At 46.5% G+C, this 23149-nt stretch overlaps 1 protein-coding gene across 1 annotated transcript in view; it reads right to left on the bottom strand.

Annotated features, from left to right (window-relative positions):
• senp3b (SUMO specific peptidase 3b) overlaps positions 1 to 22619 on the bottom strand; it is a 48380-nt gene extending 25761 nt beyond the window's left edge. Inside the window, exons 1-4 of the mRNA XM_056300761.1 lie at positions 22459 to 22619; positions 20289 to 20414; positions 16236 to 16919; positions 14939 to 15085 (exon numbers count right to left, since the gene is read on the bottom strand). Coding sequence (XP_056156736.1) covers positions 14939 to 15085; positions 16236 to 16919; positions 20289 to 20376 — 919 coding nt within the window. The 5' untranslated portion in view covers positions 20377 to 20414; positions 22459 to 22619. The remainder of the gene's footprint in view (positions 1 to 14938; positions 15086 to 16235; positions 16920 to 20288; positions 20415 to 22458) is intronic.
• Between the last annotated feature and the right edge of the window lie 530 nt (positions 22620 to 23149).

Here is a 23149-nt window from a genome sequence, read left to right as displayed (position 1 = left end):
CTCACAGTGAACCCGTCTCACAGTGAACCTGTCTCACAGGGAACCCGTCTCACAGGGAACCTGTCTCACAGGGAACCTGTCTCACAGTGAACCCGTCTCACAGTGAACCTGTCTCACAGGGAACCCGTCTCACAGGGAACCCGTCTCACAGGGAACCTGTCTCACAGGGAACCCGTCTCACAGGGAACCCGTTTCACAGTGAACCTGTCTCACAGTGAACCCGTCTCACAGTGAACCTGTCTAACAGTGAACCCGTCTCACAGGGAACCCGTCTCACAGTGAACCTGTCTCAAGGTGAACCTGTCTCACAGGGAACCCGTCTCACAGGGAACCCGTCTCAAGGTGAACCTGTCTCACAGGGAACCCGTCTCACAGGGAACCTGCCTCACAGGGAACCCGTCTCAAGGTGAACCCGTCTCACAGGGAACCCGTCTCACAGTGAACCCGTCTCACAGGGAACCCGTCTCACAGTGAACCCGTCTCACAGGGAACCCGTCTCACAGTGAACCCGTCTCACAGGGAACCTGTCTCACAGTGAACCTGTCTCACAGGGAACCTGCCTCACAGGGAACCTGCCTCACAGTGAACCTGTCTCACAGTGAACCTGCCTCACAGGGAACCTGCCTCACAGTGAACCTGTCTCACAGTGAACCTGTCTCACAGGGAACCTGTCTCACAGTGAACCTGCCTCACAGGGAAACTGTCTCACAGTGAAACTGTCTCACAGTGAACCTGTCTAACAGTGAACCTGTCTCACAGTGAACCTGCCTCACAGGGAACCTGTCTCACAGTGAACCTGCCTCACAGGGAACCTGCCTCACAGTGAACCTGTCTCACAGTGAACCTGTCTCACAGGGAACCTGTCTCACAGTGAACCTGTCTCACAGTGAACCTGTCTCACAGGGAACCTGCCTCACAGGGAACCTGTCTCACAGTGAACCTGTCTCACAGGGAACCTGCCTCACAGTGAACCTGCCTCACAGTGAACCTGCCTCACAGGGAACCTGTCTCACAGTGAACCTGCCTCACAGGGAACCTGTCTCACAGTGAACCTGTCTCACAGGGAACCTGTCTCACAGGGAACCTGTCTCACAGTGAACCTGTCTCACAGGGAACCTGCCTCACAGGGAACCTGCCTCACAGGGAACCTGTCTCACAGTGAACCTGTCTCACAGTGAACCTGTCTCACAGGGAACCTGTCTCACAGTGAACCCGTCTCACAGGGAACCTGTCTCACAGTGAACCTGTCTCACAGGGAACCTGCCTCACAGTGAACCTGTCTCACAGTGAACCTGCCTCACAGGGACGTAGGACCACTGTGTTGGAGCCACGACCAAAGACATCACCACATTTAGTCATCTTTCTTCTGAGACGGCCGTCACACGGTCTGCAGGAGGCTTAAGAGCAACACAGTCGAAGGTGAATCCTGAGAGCTACACTGCTGGGCTCAGTGGCGCTGTCATTTTGCCAATATAATCCAAAAAATACAATTATTCAAATTCTACATTAGCCTGCTGAAACTGAGCTTATCTGTAATTGTGGGTGTGAAGTAGCACGAACACCTTCGATTATTCTCACAGACAACACAACTTGTTTTCTCTGTTGCGTAGCTTGACTGTTTGCTTCTTAGGCAAACGGCCAGCATTAAAACCTGTTTTGACATTTATGAAGCTGATGAACAAAATGACCTTTTAGCACTTGTTCTTTAAGCATTTGGGATGTGTTGTCTGTATTTTAATCACACAATGTGTCCCGGTCCAAACAGTCATGCAGCTCATGTATGAAGAGCATCGTAGCTTATCCCTTCAATACTTTTCTTTTACATTATTTTTTTGGCAGTTTCCACCTGTACTGGATAGCGATAGCCGAGAGAGAGAGAGAGAGAGAGACAGGAGAGAGGGGGGATGACATGTGAGCCTGACATTCCTCTGTAAGAAGTGGGGTTGCTGTGAAGCGTCTAGTGTGTTGGTGTAGTGTTGTGTGTCTGTCACGTCTCACTCTCAGCCTTCACCGCTGGCTAGCAGAAATGCGAACAGGAGAGCAGAACACCCAAGTCTCTCTCTGCTAGCACATAGCCTCTCCAACAGCAAGCCCTATGTAGCGCCTCCTCGTGGCGACACACGGTAACTGGGTACACCTTGGACCCTGGCTGAACTACAAGGGACTCGGAGGAGGTCTGGCCCCTAGACGTGCGGTACGCAGGCCCACCAGTGTGTGGATATTCCCTGATACCCATGAACCAGCCCCCAGCTATGGGTTAAATAGTGCCACCTAGTGGATGCCCCGGGAGAGGAACAGGCTACGGGAGTAAACCCCTACACAACATCGTCTACAGTGTTGTGTGTTTTTCTTGCCCTTTTGAGTGTGTTTAAGTGGGAGAGTACTGCTGGCATCGTGTGTCGCTGCCACTTCTCCCTCTCGTAGCCCCCCTTCCCATCCACCCCTGTTTGTTTGCCCCCCTTCCCATCCCCCCCTGCATGTTTGCCCCCCTTCCCATCCACCCCTGCATGTCTGTTATGTTTATCTGTTGTCTTGTTTCACCCTGTTTACTGTAAAGCGACTTTGAGTATAAGAAAAGCGCTATATAATTATGACTGATTTATTATCATCATTATCATTATTATTATTATTATGATATGCAGCAAGGGGCCTTGGCCGGATTCGAACCCAGGCCGCTGCGGTAAGGACTCAGCCTTATGTGGTACCACACTCTACCAGGTGACCACCGGGGTGCCCCCAGTTTCATACATTTCTACTGGTTACAATAAGTACATCTGACCAAATAAAAATAAGACATCCATGGGCATTGTATAAATATGCCAATCAAAGTTATAGAAAAAAATATATATACATATACACTAAGCATGTATTTTTATGTTTTAAAAATGTTGATGGCCCTATAAAATGTGTTACACCTCGATTCAAATGACAATGAGCATATATATATATACACCCACACACACACACATACAGTATATACATATATAAATACATACATACACACACACATATATACACACACACACATATAGTATATACATACACACATACATACATATGTATATATCTATGTATATATGTATGTATGTATATAGGTATTATATATAGGTATGTATATATATGTATATACACATACATCCACACACACACACACATGTATATATACATATATGATATGCATGTCTTAGCAGCCAATCAAATGTCTTAGTTTGGATGAATCCAAATCATCTAGAGGCTATGGCGTACATTATGCTATGTTATATATACAGTGCATCTGGAAAGTATTCACACCCCTTCACTTTCCCCACATGGTGTTATGTTACAGCCTTATTCCAAAATGGATTAAGTTCCTTTTTTTTCCTCATCAATCTACACACAATACCCCATAATGACAAAGTGAAAAAGGTTTTGTAGAAATTTTTGCAAATTTATCAAAAATAAAAAACTGAAATATTGCATGTACATAAGTATTCACACCCTTTACTCAGTACTTGGTTGAGGCGCCCTTGGCAGCGATTACAGCCTCAAGTCTTCTTGGGTATGAAGCTACAAGCTTGTCACACCTATATTTGGGGTATTTCTCCCATTCTTCTCTGAAGATCCTCTCCAGCTCTGTAAGGTTAGATGGGGAGCGTCGCTGCACAGCTATTTTCAGGTCTTTCCAGAGATGTTCAATGGGGTTCAAGTCTGGGCTCTGGCTGGGCCACTCAAGGACATCCACAGACTTGTCCCGAAGCCACTCCTTTGTTGTCTTGGCTGTGTGTTTAGGGTCGTTGTCGTGTTGAAAGGTAAACCTTCGCCCCAGTCTGAGGTCCTGAGCGCTCTGGAGCAGGTTTTCATCAAGGATCTCTCTGTACTTTGCTCCATTCATCTTTCCCTCCATCCTGACTAGTCTCCCAGTTCCTGCCGCTGAAGAACATCCCCACAGCATGATGCTGCCACCACCATGCTTCACTGTAGGGATGGTATTAGCAAGGTGATGAGAGGTGCCTGGTTTCCTCCAGACGTGACGTTTGGCATTCAGGCCAAAGAGTTCGATCTTGGTTTCATCAGACCAGAGAATCTTGTTTCTCATGGTCTGAGAGTCCTTTAGGTGCTTTCTGGCAAACTCCAAGCGGGCTGTCATGTGCCTTTTACTGAGCAGAGGCTTCCGTCTGGCCACTCTACCATAAAGGCCTGGTTGGTGGAGTGCTGCAGAGATGGTTGTCCTTCTGGAAGGTTCTCCCATCTCCACAGAGGAACGCTGGAGCTCTGTCAGAGTGACCATCGGGTTCTTGGTCACCTCCCTGACCGAGGCCCTTCTCCCCCGATTGCTCAGTTTGGCTGGGCGGCCAGGTCTAGGAAGAGTCCTGGTGGATCCAAACTTCTTCCATTTACGAATGATGGAGACCACCGTGCTCTTCGGGACCTTCAAAGCTGTAGAAGTTTTTTTGTACCCTTCCCCAGATCTGTGCCTCGATACAATCCTGTCTCGGAGGTCCGAAGAGACAATTCCTTTGACTTCATGGCATGGTTTCTGCTCTGACATGCAAGGTCAACAGTGGGACCTTATATAGACAGGTGTGTGCCTTTCCAAATCATGTCCGATCAATTGAATTTACTAGAGGTGGACTCCAATCAAGATGTAGAAACATCTCAAGGATGATCGGTGGAAACAGGATGAACCTGAGCTCAATTTTGAGTGTCACAGCAAAGGGTGTGAATACTTATGTACATGCAATATTTCAGTTTTTTATTTTTAATAAATTTGCAAAAATTTCTACAAAACCTTTTTCACTTTGTCATTATGGGGTATTGTGTGTAGATTGATGAGGAAAAAAAATAATTTTATCCATTTTGGAATAAGGCTGTAACATAACAAAATGTGGGGAAAGTGAAGGGCTGTGAATACTTTCCGGATGCACTGTATATATATGTATATATATATATATATATATATATATATATATATACATATATACACACAAACACACACACACATACATATACATATAAATACATACATATATATATATATGTGTATATATATTCAATACATTCAAACCCAGCCACTGAGGATGCACAAGCCAGTACATCCTTAGTGCCGGTCCCAAGCCCGGACAAATGGGGAGGGTTGCGTCAGGAAGGTAATCCGGCGTAAAATCTTTGCCAAATCAAATATGCGGATCATAAATAAGACTTACATACCGGATCGGTCGAGGCCCGGGTTACCAACGACCGCCACCGGTACTGTTAACCAGCAGGGTGTCGGTGGAAACTATGCTACTGTTGGGCGAAGGAGAAGGAGAGGGGGAAAGCATGTCCAGAGGCAGCTAGAGAGGAGGAAGGGTAGGCATGTGGAGGTGAGAGTTGGAACTTTGAATGTTGGCACTATGACTGGTAAAGGGAGAGAGCTGGCTGACATGATGGAAAGAAGAAAGGTAGGCATACTGTGTGTGCAAGAGACCAGGTGGAAGGGGAGTAAGGCCAGGAGTATCGGAGGTGGGTTCAAACTCTTCTACCATGGTGTGAATGGGAGGAGTAATGGGGTAGGGGTAATTCTGAAGGAAGAGTATGTCAAGAGCGTGCTGGAGGTGAAGAGAGTGTCAGACAGAGTGATGAGTATGAAGCTGGAAATTGAAGGCTTATTGCTGAATGTTATCAGCGCATATGCCCGGCAAGTTGGGTGTGAGATGGATGAAAAAGAAGAATTCTGGAATGAGTTGGACGACATGGTGGAGAGGGTACCCAAGGAGGAGAGAGTGGTGATTGGAGCGGACTTCAATGGACATGTTGGTGAAGGGAACAGAGGTGATGAGGAGGTGATGGGAAGGTATGGAGTCAAGAAGAGAAATGTGGAAGGACAGATGGTGGTCGATTTTGCGAAAAGGATGGAAATGGCTGTGGTGAATACATATTTCAAGAAGAGGGAGGAACACAGGGTGACGTACAAGAGTGGAGGAAAGTGCACACAGGTGGACTATATCTTATGTAGAAGGCGCCATCTAAAAGGGATTGGAGACTGCAAGGTGGTGACAGGGGAGAGCGTAGCTAGGCAGCATCGGATGGTGGTCTGTAGGATGACTTTGGAGACCAAGAAGAGGAAGCGAGTGAAGGCAGAGCCGAAGATCAAATGGTGGAAGTTGAAGAAGGAAGACTGTTGTGTGGAGTTCAGGCAGGAGTTAACACAGGCACTGGGTGGTAGTGAAGAGTTGCCAGATGGCTGGACAACCACTGCAGAAATAGTGAGGGAGACAGCTAGGAAGGTACTTGGTGTGTCATCAGGACAGAGGAAGGAAGACAAGGAGACTTGGTGGTGGAATGAGGAAGTACAGCAAATTATACAGAGGAAAAGGTTGGCAAAGAAGAAGTGGGATAGTCAGAGAGATGAAGAAAGTAGACAGGAGTACAAGGAGATGCAGCGTAAAGCAAAGAGAGAGGTGGCAAAGGCAAAGGAAAAGGCGTATGGTGAGTTGTATGACAGATTAGACACTAAGGAAGGAGAAAAGGACTTGTACCGATTGGCTAGACAGAGGGACCAAGCTGCAAAGGATGTGCAGCAAGTTAGGGTGATCAAGGATAGAGATGGAAATGTGCTGACAAGCGAGGAGAGTGTGCTAAGAAGGTGGAAGGAGTACTTTGAGGGGCTGATGAATGAAGAAAATGAGAGAGAGAGAAGGTTGGATGATGTAGGGACAGTGAATCAGGAAGTTCAGCGGATTAGCAAGGAGGAAGTGAGGGCAGCTATGAAGAGGATGAAGAGTGGAAAGGCAGTTGGTCCTGATGACATACCTGTGGAGGCATGGAGATGTTTAGGAGAGATGGCAGTGGAGTTTTTAACTAGATTGTTTAACACAATCCTGGAAAGTGAGAGGATGCCTGAGGAGTGGAGAAGAAGCATACTGGTACCGATTTTCAAGAACAAGGGCGATGTGCAGAACTGTAACAACTACAGAGGTATAAAGTTGATCAGCCACAGCATGAAGATTTGGGAAAGAGTAATAGAAGCTAGGTTAAGAGGAGAGGTGATGATCAGCGAGCAGCAGTATGGTTTCATGCCACGAAAGAGCACCACAGATGTGATGTTTGCTTTGAGAATGTTGATTGAGAAGTATAGAGAAGGCCAGAAAGAGTTGCATTGTGTCTTTGTAGATTTAGAGAAAGCATATGACAGGGTGCCGAGAGAGGAGGTGTGGTATTGTATGAGGAAGTCAGGAGTTGCAGAGAAGTATGTAGGAGTGGTGCAGGATACGTATGAGGGAATGGTGACAATGGTGAGGTGTGCGGTTGGAATGACAGATGGGTTCAAGGTGGAGGTGGGATTACATCAAGGATCGGCTCTGAGCCCTTTCTTGTTTGCAATGGTGATGGACAGGTTGACGGACAAGATCAGGCAGGAGTCTCCATGGACGATGATGTTCGCGGATGACATTGTGATCTGTAGCGAGAGTAGGGAGCAGGTTGAGGAGAGCCTGGAGAGGTGGAGGTATGCACTGGAGAGAAGAGGAATGAAAGTCAGTAGGAGCAAGACGGAATACCTATGCGTGAATGAGAGGGAGGACAGTGGAATGGTCAGGATGCAAGGAGTGGAGGTGACAAAGGCATTTGAGTTTAAATACTTGGGGTCAACTGTTCAAAGTAACGGGGAGTGCAGTAGAGAGGTGAAGAAGAGAGTGCAGGCAGGGTGGAGTGGGTGGAGAAGAGTGTCAGGAGTGATTTGTGACAGAAGGGTATCAGCAAGAGTTAAAGGGAAAGTTTACAAGATGGTAGTGAGAACAGCTATGTTATATGGTGTGGAGACAGTGGCACTGATGAAAAGACAGGAGGCGGAGCTGGAGGTGGCAGAGTTGAAGATGATAAGATTTTCACTGGGAGTGATGAAGAAGGACAGGATTAGGAACGAGTATATTAGAGGGACCACTCAGGTTGGACGGTTTGGAGAGAAAGCAAGAGAGACAAGATTGAGATGGCTTGGACATGTGTGGAGGAGAGATGCTGGGTATACTGGGAGAAGGATGCTGAATATGGAGCTGCCAGGGAACAGGAGAAGAGGAAGGCCAAAGAGGAGGTTTATGGATGTGGTGAGGGAGGACATGCAGGTGGCTGGTGTGCCAGAGGAAGACACAGAAGACAGGAAGAAATGGAAACGGATGATCCGCTGTGGCGACCCCTAACGGGAGCAGCCGAAAGTAGTAGTAGTAGATTCAATCTCTGCCCTCTGATTAACAAAACCCGTCCCACCGCGTTTGTCTATTTCAATTAATTAATTCACTAATTCACTTATCTCTAGTTTATTTTGCTTTGCTTTGTGCATCTGAACTTTGTATAATATGAAAACACATTTAAAAAGGCAGAAAATATGGCTGTTTCGTATTTTGATCCATTGAGCTGCACAGTACTTTGATTATATTACTATAATGTAGCAGTTAAACTGACATTTTGTCCTCTCACGCACTATATTTCCCATAAACATATTAAACAAAACTGGGCATCCGGGTGGCGTGGCGGTCTATTCTGTTGCCTATCAACACAGGGTTCGCCAGTTCAAATCCCCGTGTTACCTCTGGCTTGGTCGGGCATCCGTACAGACACAATTGGCCATGTCTGCAGGTGGGAAGCCAGATGTGGACATGTGTCCTGGTCTCTGCACTAGCGCCTCCTCTGGTCGGCCGGGGCACCTGTTCGGGGGGGGGGGGTAGCGTGATCCTCCCACGTGCTATATCCCCCTGGTGAAAAGAAGCGGCTGGTGACTCCACATGTATCACAGGAGACATGTGGTAGTCTGCAGCCCTCCCCGGATCGGGACAGGGGGTGGAGCAGTAACCGGGACGGCTCGGAAGAGTGGGGTAACTGGCCGGATACAATTGGGGACAAAATGAGTGGGGGGGGGGGGGGGGGATTAAACAAAACGTATAGAAAAGGCTGTTTTCAAAATACCCGTGTGTGTGGACTAGGCGTAAGAACCTGTCGTGGTTTGCGGCGATTCAAAGCCTTTCCAAAACATTAGTTCTCTCTATCCAAGCTCCCACTCTTAAGTCACTCCAGCATCCCAAGGAAGCATTTCTTTAAATACCTGCAAACGAGGAGTTTTATCTCTTTTATGCAAAACCAGTCATTAGTAATTCGAGTACTTTCATCCTCAGCAGAAGTTATTACCAAGAATGGCTAGAGTACTGGTCTGATCTGGCTTGATCTGGCTCTAATGACACCTTAGTATCCGTACTTGATGCATGGTGGGCAGACTTAAAAGAGGATTTTTCAAACAACACAGCCTGTGAGGAGGCTCAAATACAAACAGCCAACACTAATTTAGAGTTATTTCAACTGGCTGGTGTGGACTCATGTAAGCCCCGTCAAACTGAACTACTGCTAATATACCTGACACCTGTTTTAAATGTAATGAGGCTCAAGAAAAAGTCATACGTTGTATTTGGGAGTGTGACAAAATTAAGAACTTCTGGAAGGAGGTGAACAGTAAAATTATGATAATTTTTCCGTGAATATGCCAAGATGATATTGCTCCACTTGTATCCAACAGATCTCAATGTGAAAACCAAAGAACGTAACTAGTTATGTTTCTATACTGCAGGCAAAACAACCGCAAGACAACTGTAGCGCCTACAACTGGTGCTCGGATCAAAAATATGGCGCAATGTATGCCAATGGAGAGAATAACATACTCTGAAAAACAAACTGGCAGTTTATGAGGGGATCTGGAAACCATGTAACGAGTTTATGACATGTGGAGATATGGGAGAACTTCTACAGCAGGAACACTCAGGACAGGACACTTTAAAAAAATCAGAGTAGTGGTAAACCCCAGAAGAAGATGGGAGTATGTTTTGAAAATTTGCAATGGGTAACTTATGTAACAGCTGGATAGTTCAGTAGGTACGGACACCGGTTTTCCTGCCAGAGATCGGGGGTTCAAACCCCAGTTGGGACAAGTCTACAGTAAAACTCTACAGTAAAGTCTGTGGCTTACACTCATATATATATTTATTTATTATTTATAATAAATAATTATTTATTAATAATTGATATTATCATATTATACCCAGCCACTGAGGATGCACAAGCCAGCGCATTCTTAGTGCCGGTCCCAAGCCCGGACAAATGGGGAGGGTTGCGTCAGGAAGGGCATCCGGCATAAAATCTTTGCCAAATCAAATATGAGGATCATAAATAAGATTTCCATACCGGATCGGTCGAGGCCCGGGTTACCAACGACCGCCACTGGTACTGTTAACCAGCAGGGTGCCGGTGGAAACTATGCTACTGTTGGGCGAAGGAGAAGGAGAGGGGGAAGGCATGTCCAGAGGCAGCTAGAGAGGAGGAAGGGTAGGCGTGTGGAGGTGAGAGTTGGAACTTTGAATGTTGGCACTATGACTGGTAAAGGGAGAGAGCTGGCTGACATGATGGTGAGAAGAAAGGTAGGCATACTGTGTGTGCAAGGGGAGTAACGCCAGGAGTATCAGAGGTGGGTTCAAACTCTTCTACCATGGTGCGAATGGGAGGAGAAATGGGTAGGGGTAATTCTGAAGGAAGAGTATGTCAAGAGCGTGCTGGAGGTGAAGAGAGTGTCAGACAGAGTGATGAGTATGAAGCTGGAAATTGAAGGTGTATTGCTGAATGTTATCAGCACATATGCCCCGCAAGTTGGGTGTGAGATGGACGAAAAAGAAGAATTCTGGAGTGAGTTGGATGACGTGGTGGAGAGGGTACCCAAGGAGGAGAGAGTGGTGATTGGAGCGGACTTCAGTGGACATGTTGGTGAAGGGAACGGAGGTGATGGGAAGGTGATGGGAAGGTATGGAGTCAAGGAGAGAAATATGGAAGGACAGATGGTGGTCGATTTTGCGAAAAGAAAATATTTCAAGAAGAGGGAGGAACACAGGGTGACGTACAAGAGTGGAGGAAAGTGCACACAGGTGGACTATATCTTATGTAGGAGGCGCCATCTGAAAGGGATTTGAGACTGCAAGGTGGTGACAGGGGAGAATGTAGCTAGGCAGCATCGGATGGTGGTCTGTAGGATGACTTTGGAGACCAAGAAGAGGAAGCGAGTGAAGACACAGCCGAAGATCAAATGGTGGAAGTTGAAGAAGGAAGACTGTTGTGTGGAGTTCAGGCAGGAGGTAAGACAGGCACTGGGTGGCAGTGAAGAGTTGCCAGATGGCTGGACAACCACTGCAGAAATAGTGAGGGAGACAGCTAGGAAGGTACTTGGTGTGTCATCAGGACAGAGGAAGGACGACAAGGAGACTTGGTGGTGGAATGAGGAAGTACAGCAAAGTATACAGAGGAAGAGGTTGGCAAAGAAGAAGTGGGATAGTAAGAGAGATGAAGAAAGTAGACAGGAGTACAAGGAGGTGCAGCGTAAAGCAAAGAGAGAGGTGGTGAAGGCAAAGGAAAAGGCGTATGGTGAGTTGTATGACAGGTTAGACACTAAGGAAGGAGTGCAGGAGAGAGTGCAGGCAGGGTGGAGTGGGTGGAGAAGAGTGTCAGGAGTGATTTGTGACAGAAGGGTACCAGCAAGAGTTAAAGGGAAGGTTTACAAGATGGTAGTGAGACCAGCTAGCTATGTTACATGGTTTGGAGACAGTGGCACTGACGAAAAGACAGGAGGTGGAGCTGGAGGTGGCAGAGTTGAAAATGATAAGATTTTCATTGGGAGTGATGAAGAAGGACAGGATTAGGAATGATTATATTAGAGGGACATCTCAAGTTGGACGGTTTGGAGACAAAGCAAGAGAGACAAGATTGAGATGGCTTGGACATGTGTGGAGGAGAGATGCTGGGTATATTGGGAGAAGGATGCTGAATATGGAGCTGTCAGGGAAGAGGAGAAGAGGAAGGCCAAAGAGGAGGTTTATGGATGTGGTGAGGGAGGACATGCAGGTGGCTGGTGTGACAGAGGAAGATGCAGAAGAAATGAAGAAATGGAAACATATGATCCGCTGTGCCCCCCCCTAATTGGAGCAGCTGAAATTAGCAGTGGTAGATTATTATCATATTATATATCCTAAAAAGCCAACTAGCTCTTGGATGTACGTGGGGTTGGATAAAAGCTTGTGCTAAATTAAATTCTAACTTTTTGTTTATGTATATCCTGACTTTGTTAGAGGTGCCATTGAACTGTATGACTGATGCTGTCATGTCTACACATGTGGCAGACGTTCACAGACAGAATAAGTAGGTTTGTGTGTGTGTGGGGGGTGTTTAATTTTAAAACTTGCATTGCATAATAATGCTGAAGTTTGTACAATGAAAAATCAAAAGGCATTGTTCAAGAATATTGTGTCAGAATTCCCTGACTTGTACAACACCCAGACCTCGAGAGGAAAGCCCTATCTTGGATCCAGCCAAGTAGGCATATCAGGGACTGCTGCATCTGCTGGCAACAACAAATGACGAACTGGTCCAGCTGGAAGTTTTAACAAGTCCCACTAGAAGTTTTAAAAAGTCCCACTAGAAGTTTTAAAAACTCCCACTAGAAGTTTTAAAAGGTCCCGCTAGAAGCTTTAACAAGTCCCGCTAGAAGTTTTAAAAAGTCCCGCTAGAAGTTTAAAAAGTCCCGCTAAAAGTTTTAAAAAGTCCCGCTATTAGCTTTAACAAGCCCCGCTAGAAGTTTTAAAAAGTCCCAGTAGAAGTTTTAAAAAGTCCCGCTAGAGGTTTTAACAAGTCCCGCTAGAAGTTTTAACAAGTCCTGCTAGAAGCTTTAACAGTCCCGCTAGAAGTTTTAAAAAGTCCTGCTAGAAGTTTTAAAAGTCCTGCTAGAAGTTTTAACAAGTCCTGCTAGAGGTTTTAACAAGTCCCGCTAGAAGTTTTAACAAGTCCCGCTAGAAGCTTTAACAGTCCCGCTAGAAGTTTTAAAAAGTCCTGCTAGAAGTTTTAAAAGTTCTGCTAGAAGTCTAAAAAGTCCCATTAGAAGTTTTAAAAAGTCCCGCTAGAAGTTTAAAAAGTCCCGCTAGAAGTTTTAAAAAGTCCCGCTAGAGGTTTAAAAAGTCCCGCTAAAAGTTTTAAAAAGCCCCACTAGAAGCTTTAACAAGCCCCGCTAGAGGTTTTAACAAGTCCCACTAGAAGTTTTAAAAGGTCCCGCTAGAAGCTTTAACAAGTCCCGCTAGAAGTTTTAACAAGTCCCGCTAGAAGTTTTAAAAGTCCCGCTAGAAGTTTAAAAAGTCCTGCTAGAAGTTTTAACAAGTCCCGCTAGAAGTTTTAAAAGTCCCGCTAGAAGTTTAAAAAGTCCTGCTAGAAGTTTTAAAAAGTCCCGCTAGAAGTTTTAAAAAGTCCCGCTAGAGGTTTTAACAAGTCCCGCTAGAGGTTTTAACAAGTCCCGCTAGACGTTTTAACAAGTCCCACTAGAAGTTTTAAAAAGTCCCGCTAGAGGTTTTAACAAGTCCCGCTAGAAGTTTTAACAAGTCCAGCTAGAAGTTTTAAAAAGTCCTGCTAGAAGTTTTAAAAAGTCCTGCTAGAAGTTTTAAAAAGTCCCGCTAGAAGTTGTGAAAAGTCCACCTATTTTGCTCCGTCTTCCACACCAAACCCAGCCGCAAGCGCAGCGCAGACCACGCTGTGTCTGAAAGCCCCATAAGTAAACTGTGTGCATGCGTGACTCACATCTACTGTTGACTCAGATCAGGAAGTGACATGATCAAACGTTATCAAAAGAATTTTGATAATCCGAAGTGCTAAAGTTAAAGGAACAACTTTCTCAAGGTTGCAGTCAAACCAGGAAGTTTTGCATTTTCTTGTTGCCGCCCAATCTGAGTCAACCATAGCTCTGAGTCACTTCTGCGTGAGTGTACACAGTTTAGCCAGTTTTATTATTATATTGTGCAAATAAAGACAGGGTTAGGAGTCACATAACAAACCTTTTGTTTTTGGAAAGTGCAAGTTCATTTTAGACTTGGTCGCCTTCGTGCGAGGGACCGCCTAGGTGGCTGCGCATCCAGATTGACAGGCAAAACTTTATTGTGTACATTTTTTAGCTTTTTTAAACTTTGTTTCTTAACATATTTCTTGTTCAATCATTTTGGGCGCTGCACAAAAGTCTTATAATGGCAGGAAAAGCTTTCTGTCCGTGTGTGCGTGTATCTGTCCGCTGCTAATCTAACAGACTACTGGGCCTGTCGGCCTAAAAACTTCTGGGCACAGTTATGACTGTATGATCAAGAACCCTCCCGACAGGCGAAAAAAGGGGTGGTTTGTTGCCAAGTCTGAGCAACAGAGAAGGGGAGATATGCCTGGTGGGGATCTGCAGATCTCCGTGACTCTTCTAGTCACATCTGAATTCACCTCACAACATAACAGATTCTGTAGGCCTGTCAAATTCTGTAAATCAGAAATAAATGGGTAATTAAATTTTTTCTGGAAAAGTTCCATTGCCTACCAACACGAGGATCGCCGGTTCAAATCCCCGTGTTACCTCCGGCTTGGTCGGGCGTCCCTACAGACACAACTGGCCGTGGCTGCGGGTGGGAGGTCGGATGTGTGTATGTGTCCTGATCGCTGCACTAGCGCCTCCTCTGGTCAGTCGGGGCGCCTGTTCGGGGGGGAGGGGGAACTGGAGGGAATAGCGTGATCCTCCCACGTGCTACATCCCCTGGTGAAACTCCTCACCGTCAGGTGAAAAGAAGCGGCTGGGGACTCCACATGTATTGGAGGAGACATATGGTAGTCTGCAGCCCTCCCCGGATAAGCAGAGGGGGTGGAGCAGCGACCGGGACGGCTTGGAAGACTGGAGTAATTGGCCAAGTACAATTGGGGAGAAAAGAGGGGGAAAAAGCCACAACAAAAAAAAAAAATTCTGGAAAAGCAACTATTTGATTAGCACATTTATACAATTCCTATCAATGTTATTTTTATTTGTTTGTTGACCTAGATAAACTTCAGGGTGAGGGTTAGTCATGTCCTAGCTAAGGCGAGATATAGCACATTCAGATAAGCATGTTGTCCATACCAGTCACACAGCTCATGTGTTCTGCAGTGAGGACCAGCTCTACTGGTTTGTCCCTGCCAGCAGAGTAAGGGTTCTCTCCTTCCCTCCTCACTCTTTCCCCGAGAGTTTCCTCCTGACTGTCTGCAGAGCAACCATTAAAATGGTCATCTGCAAAGAAGAAGCAGAATAAACAACTAAGAAATGGGGGGAAACTGCACCCAATGGGCTGTTATGAATACCTCAGAAAAAAGTTGAGGTTTGAATCTGGTCAGCTGCCTTAACCATTCAGAACCTAGGAGAGAGTCTAAGAACTGGCCACACCGGTCACTAGAAGCCTGCCTTGGCTTATAGTGGGAGTATATATGGGTGAACAATGTGGTGATTTTGTCCCAAAACTAGGTCTGTATATATAATAAAACTGTATAGTTTGTGTATCCCAGGACACTATGTAATAACAACTTCCAGTCCGCAGGTAGCTCCAGATCACTCCATCCATTGGTGATGACTGGCTAAGGCAACAGCATAACCAGACACACTTACTGGTGCAGATATCTTCTTGCATGTTGCATGCATCTTACATGCAAGTTGCATGTAAGGATGCACCAAATATCGGGCCAAGATCTGATTACAAAAGCCATGTGTAACATGTCATAAATAAAGGCAAAATGGCTTGATTTACTGCAAAAAAAAAATCTTTCTTTTTGGCACATGGAAGCCTGTATTTCTCTAATGGTGGGGAAAAAAAGCACTCTATTTCAAAGCACGTTGAGTGGCTGCTGCAGCTAGAAAAGTGCTATATAAAATGCAACTTGACTGACTGATTGAATTGTTTTGCCCATTGATCCCAAACCAAAGGGGCAAGTCTGCATTGTTCAGCAAAAGTAATAGATCAGACCGGTATTCTGCATTAGCCAACAGTTGAGGATTTGTAATCAGAATCAGTACCGCCAGTTAAAAAGTGACATCAGTGCATCCCTACATCAGTCCACATCCATCACATCATCAGCAGCATTTCTACTAACTAGTCCCCATCTTGCCTTCCCCAAAGGCCTCTTTCTTTACTTGTTCTTGGTTTGATTGTCCTATTATTCTAATGAAACAGTCAATCAAATCTTTACCCTTTCCTGGTATGTTTCAACATTTTACTTGCTTACTGCCAGTACACTCAAGAATAATGTTAGCCTTAAAAATGACTGCAGACTGGTTTTCAGTAGATTTCACGTTAAATAGCTCTACATTAAGCGTCACCATATGGCTAAATGCAAGTTAACTTAAGTGTGTACATATGTGTAATTCTTAGTTTCGACATCTCTCCCACCTCTCTCGGACTCTGTCAACCTCTCGTCGTCGTCGTCTTCCTCATCTGTGTATGGGGATCCTCTGCACCTCTTCTTCCTCCTCTGCATGTAATACAAACCGTACCTCTGCCCTCTCCTGGCTCGCCTGTGCCCCTGAGTCCCCACCCACTGGGCCCGCTGACGCCAAGTCTTCCAATGCTGTGTCAGCCGGAAGCGTATGCTTGCATGGGATCGAAGCCTCTGCAAGCGCCTCAGCCTTCGCAGAAATCGGAACCCACTAAACCTGGACCGTACAGGGAATCTGGATTCAGAGGACTGTCCAGTTTTAACTTGGGAGTCATGACTGTCAACACCAACACCTTCTTCCTTTTGCTGTGGTCTGTGGTGTTGCTGTTGCTGTGAGTGAGGGTGTTGGATTAACTGGAAGGGAATGTCCGGAACCTCCCACTCTACCTCCGCCTCTTCGCCCTCCTCTTCCTCCTCTTCATCGTCCCAAGCCTCCCCTTCAAACCCACCCTCCCTATCCAAATCGTTCTCGGCCTCCTCATCATCTATGGCCTCAATCCCTCCCATCCCATCTTCCTCTTCCTCCTCCACACACTCGCCGGTCCAGACCTTCTCTTTCTGCCCCAGTTTGAGGTGCATGGGGCTGGGCACATTGTGGCCTGATGCCGGGTCTATGAGGTGGTCCCCAGGGATCCCACCTAGATAGAAAAATGTCACACATACATTATTACACGTCCCACATTAAAAATCAATCACAGCACCCCCACTGCCCCACCCCATCCAAACCCCAACTCTGTCAACACACCAACACATCACCCCCCCACCACTCATCACACTTCTAGGTGAACACAGAATCATCACCATGAAACATTCCTGACCAGTAGTGGCCAACAGGGCCAATCTAGGGACACCGACTCTTCAACTTTATCACAAGTTGTATGATAAACAAGTTTATTTATTCGATCAGACTGTTATCTTGATCACAATCTCCCCATAACTGAGCAGTAGATTATTATGCCCGAATTATTAAACTTCTAGCTGTTTGAGTATCTGGTTACTCATTCCAGGTTGTTTTCAGGAATTAGTCAGAACGTAAAAGATAGAAACTTTCCAATCATTTAAATAAACCAGTTTCAGTAAAAAAAAAAAAAGGTGACAAATTTAGTTGATAGGGTCAATAGTTTTGTGCTTGTTAATTCTAATTCTTTTAACTCTTTTGGTACAAAAAACAGAATAAAAAAGTTCATTTTGGTGTACTCCAAAACGTTTCATGCTAAGCATGTAACCAGTGCAAGGAAAGACCAAGTGGAGGCGTGGCGATAAGCAGCGGCGCTGGGTGATGGACAGAACACATTCCCCTTATCCACACAAAAACCACCATCACAGAAAGCTGAAGCAGCTCATCTGGATACAATGTCTGAGATCAAGCTAATCATCACCTACATGACCTCTTTACTCTCACCTGACTGCTGGTGTCCCCACCCTTATAAACAATACAGCGTCCTCACCTGACTGCTGGTGTCCCACCCTTATAAACAATACAGCGTCCTCACCTGACTGCAGGTACCCCCACCCTTCTAAACAATACCGTGGCATAACGACTGAAAACAACAACCGGTTTCATATGCACATGTGGCCGTGACCATTAACTGGAGACACAATGGCCATGTGTACTACTCACAGAGGATTTGGAAGTGTTTGCAATCACATCATTGACTGCATTTACACGCACAGTTAAGTGGCGCTATGGTTACGGCTCGACAAGGTCATGTAATTGGACTACCGCCGTTGTCCCATTAGACAAGAACAGGGGGAGAATCGATGTACTGACGGAGGTACGTCCGACCCCGGTACGGTACGTGGCGATATGCCCCTTTCAGCTGGTTGCTACTGGACCTTCTTCCGGTTGACCTACTGCATCACATACCAAACAAGCGACAAACAAGTTAGCAAGCGGCAAGCAGGTTCCACGTGGAGCGGTGAAAACATGGACCCCTTCACAGCGCTGTACATGTCATACGTACTCCACGCTTTACTTTTGGTGCAAACGAGATGCACGCTATCCCTGGAGCTCATGGTGATGTCCGAAAGCAGAAGACAACAAAACGTTTGTCTCCTCGTCTGTCCAGACATGCGTGGTTCTCACTCGGGCACCCGCCATGTTGATACTGTTCATACGACGCTGTTCGACTTCCGGGTGAAAGACCGCCGCGGGAACTACGGATCATGTGCAGAACGCCTAGGCCAGTTCGGGCCGATTGAAGTGTAGACATGCCAGAGTAAATCCATCCCCAACCGCATCATCTAGGTACGTTAGTCCCACTTCAGAAACTCTATTTAGTCCGACTGAAGTCGGACTAACACGTTTACATGTGTTTTAAAAGTGCAGTTTTAGTCGCACTAACACAATAAATCCACTTTTTCTAACATCATGTAAATGTGCTGAGTATAAGATTAGGTTTCCTTTATTAATCACCCTGGGGAAATTCAGTTACTGCAAATTAACCCATCCAAGCTGTGATCTGTGTAGCTAGGAGCAGTGGGCTGCTGCCTTCATGCAATGCCTGGGGACCAACTCCAGTTCTTTTCCCACTGCCTTGCTCAGGGGCACAGACAGGAGTATAAACCCTATAAAATGCATGTTTCGTTTGATGGTGGGAGAAACTGGAGCACCTGGAGAAAACCCACCGCAGACACGGGGAGAACATGCAAACTCCACACAGAGGAAGACCTGGGATGACCCCCCCCCCCCAAGGTTGGACAAGCTCCGTCCAGGGTTCAAACCCACAACCTTCTTGCTGTGAGGCAACAGCGCTAACCACCAGGCCACCGTGCCGCCCTACAATGGCAACAGATGTACTCTTAGACCTCCCCTCGGTTCAGGGATGGTCGTTCCCTCTTCACATAGATGGCCTCTTTGACTCCCCATTCAAACCAGCGTTCCTCCCCATCAAGGATGTGTACATCCTCATCCTTGAAAGAGTGGCCAGTGGCTTGTAAATGGTGTAGACTGCGGAGTCCTGGCCTGTAGATGGGTGTCCTCTGTGAATAGTACACATGGTCATTGGATCTCCAGTTAATGGTCAAGCCCATATTTGCATATGAAACTGGTCTTTGCTTTCAGTTGTTATGCAACAGTATTGTTTCTAAGGGTGGGGACACCTGCAGTCAGTCACTTAGATGATGATGAAACGTATCTGTCAATAAATGTTGTGTCAAGATGAACTGATTCAACTGTCTTTGATTTTCTTACCTGGATTATTGAGCATGCATCAAGACAAAAACCAACACTTGTTAGACTGGTTCTAAGTGTTCCTCTCATGTTTAACAGCATGCAAAAGAATGGTTAAAGATGAGACCGCCAAACATGTAGCAACTGTCTACCCTACCTAAACTACGCTACCTAGCAGTTTGGGTTTGATAGTGGAATTGGCCCAAATGAAACTTTCCAGAGTGACCCTAACACCAAGGCAAATACCAATACCTTCTGCATCTCTGCCACGGGTTTTCAGCACAGCACGAGACACTAGCCATGCTACCAATCACCTACCTGTCTGGTGAACTTCAGGAAAGTCCAGAATTCACCAGTTGTGGTTTGGTAAGTTTTTTTTAGCGAATAAGCAACCTCCCCCTGTACAGAACTAACTAGTTTTCAAAAAAACTTGAAGGGTGAAAAGGATCTGACAAGTATTGCTTGCCATTAGAGCATTCTGAATTCCGTTTCCATCGCCTTTTAAAACATCTCCTTACCAACACAGCTACTTTTCCATCTCAAGCACCCATAAAAGCTTTTGTATACTTGTGTTTTCATTCACAAATACAAAACTTTCGTATTATATACACGTATTATGTGTTTGAAAGGTCCACATGTATTAACATATGGTCACCAGAACTTGATGTGTCATCCACAACATGGTGAGCCACAGTAAATGCCTTGCTAATTAAACTAATTGATATTGTTCAGCAAGCATGGCCAGACTCTAAACACAATCACAGGCATATTACCCATTGTAAAATAACCCGACCAAATGTATAAAAGAATCAGTCATCAAAAGAACAAATCTCACCTCCTCCAGCCTCTTCCTGCCCCACAGCAGTCAAGCCCAGATCCCCCTGCCAGCGGTTCTGGGCCAGGCTACCGCCGCTGTCTCGCATTATCCACGGGCACCCCACAATTTGCGCCAGCTCGTTGCCTTGAACCAATCGAAAAATGTAGTGTCAGCAAAAAACAAAAAAAACAAAAAAAAGTACATGTACGACATTTTCATTGTCATTTGGTAATCAGAATCATGTTTATTGGCCACACAGGTTTGTACAAATATGGAATTTTGACTCCGATTTCGTGGCTCTCTCAGTGAACTTAACAACACAACACCACAATCTTCAGAGATATACACAAGGATTGACTATATACAGGTGAAATAAGAGTTGATAAGGTGCGATGGTGCAGGGGAATCTATCAGCGATGCTGAAATAGATGTTAGCAGGTTACTTACATATATGCCTGAGGTAGATGTAGTACCAGTATACTTACAATGTAATAAGTCAACAATCACATGAACACATTTCCATTTTAAGGGACACCAGTATAAATGGAATAAAGGGAGACTTTACCGATGGCTTTGTGCATGTGCAATCAGTACTAATGAGTAATGTAGTGGACTGCACCAATAAAGCCCTCAATGTGTAGTACATTGATAGAGAACTTGGTGTTCCCCGGCTCAGAGAGTCTTTCCCACAGCGCCTACACATACCAGAATGCATCACACGTAAACCTCTGTATTGGCCATAAAATGCTCTGCAACACTTTTGTGGGACATCATTTATACCAATGGACCAGTAGCTTAGCTGAGGGAACGAGGGTGTGTATTTGGAACTGTATATTTAGTGTACATTAGAATATTAGAAACCGTGCAAAGCTGTAGTATGGCTTTGACTGCTGCCCTAGAGATGTGCAAACGACCAGGAACAACTGCAGGTGTGTTCACATGCAATCCCTGTCAGATAGACAAAGATAAGGTTTATAATCGGGGAATACCCATGCATGCATCCACCCATCCACCATCCAAGCGGTATAATCGGGGAATATTCGCTTTAAAATCGCCAGCGATGGTGCCAAGAGGCATGAAGCCCTCGGCACGGGGAGCGCCGGTGTCACATCCCATCCAGGGAGGAGGGTAGGGACACCATCATGCTCGTCATCCAGTAATAACGTGCAATGAAGAAAGCTTGATATCGAGTATGGGGGGGGGGGGGGCTACTGTGCTATGGCTCCGTCACGCTGCATGTGTTGCCAATGTACAGCTGGCGGGTTACAGCTGCATTTGGTACCAAAGTGTGAGGGGGTCGCCATAGGCACTTGCATCATGCTGCATGTGCAACAAAGGGCAAATCCCTGGGCGGCTGTGCCAGCGCGTGCCGACTGATGGTTACAAAGTAAACAGCTCATGAGGAGGCGCCGGCACACCACACGGCGGCTGAGCTAGTTAGCGTGGCCACAAAGCTGGCTGCTGCCTTATCATGCCAGCCGCTACGGCTTGAGGTGGGGGGAGCAAGGCGAGGACCACAGCCAGTAGTCCTGTTGCCATGTGCAGCCGGGCGGCGAGTCGCCCCCCCCCCCCTGTAATGGGCAGCTGGGCTGTGTAGCAAGGCTGCGTGTATTTACTGGAAAGGCTCTCGGCAAGGACTCGCCAGAGGCTCTACAGGAACATTTACACCACGAACACACCGCCGGTCGCCCCGCCGTCAGGGCTCTGGCCTAGGCAGTGACAGTGTTAGGGCACGCTACACATTACGTAAGAGAAAACAGCGTTCGGTCGCAGGAAGTAGACGGCGCCAGAGCTAGCGGCAGAGGCAGGCGGGCGGGCAGAGGCAGGCGGGCGGGCAGAGGCAGGCGGGCGGGGAGGGAGGCAGGGAGGGAGGGAGGCGTGAAGCTAGCTAGCCGGGGTACCTCGGCTGACGGCGCTCCGGCGGGCAGCGCGGCCTGCACAGCGCGGGCGGGAGCAGCACGCGCGGCGCTGCGTGCAGCTCCTCGCGCCGGGCTGCAGCCGTTCGTGCAACACGGAACGAGGTATTCCAGGAGCCGCAGGGCTGCTGCAGCCCGGCTAACGCCTAGCGGCTAGCTAGCCTGCTAACGTGCGCTGGCTAGCGGGCTAGCGAGCTAGCTAGCTAGCGAGCACAACACTGAGGCGCTTCTGGCCTGTCGCGTTCTAGAGGCGCTGCGCGGCTCGCGCTTACCGTTCTGCTGCAGCTGTGTACGCGCGCGCCTCCGAACCGCAGCTGGACGTTGACCGAGTTCCAATTCCTCACGAGGACCGAATCAAACCGCGAGCTTAACGTTCGCCACAACTCATTGAATGAAGTCAGGTGTCAGCGCTAATAAGCGGAGGTGTCGCCTCCTAACGTTCGCCTCCTCCCCTCTTCCGGTTCGCAGAACGCACCAACAGCGGCCAAGACCGTGCACGACGGACGGGGTCGGCAGCGCGTGTGCGACTTTCAGAATCCATCTGTTTATTTCACGGCGTGTGATGACGTCATACGAGAAAAACTAAACATATCATATAGTTTACATCATTATATCATAATGCATGCATAATATAATCTACAATATCACATATGATAATAATATATGTAATAGATATAATCCCATAATATAACACATATAACAGATGCTCTGCTTGTAGCAAAGCATCTCTGTTTATTTCACCTATAGTATAATATACATATAACATAATTATATAATTATATCATATAATTATGTTATTTACACACACACACACACACACACACACACACACACACACAATACTCTTATCAAGATCAGAATCATGTGTACTGGCCATGTAGGTTTGCACAAACATGGAATTTGACTCTAGTTTCGTGGCTCTCTGTGTACTTAACATAGAATAACAACACTACAACACAACAT

The sequence above is a fragment of the Lampris incognitus genome, chromosome 20 (assembly GCF_029633865.1).
Source record: "Lampris incognitus isolate fLamInc1 chromosome 20, fLamInc1.hap2, whole genome shotgun sequence".
Classification (NCBI taxonomy): domain Eukaryota; kingdom Metazoa; phylum Chordata; class Actinopteri; order Lampriformes; family Lampridae; genus Lampris; species Lampris incognitus.
The sequence above is the reverse complement of the archived record's forward strand: the minus strand, read 5'-3'. Positions and strand labels throughout refer to the sequence as shown.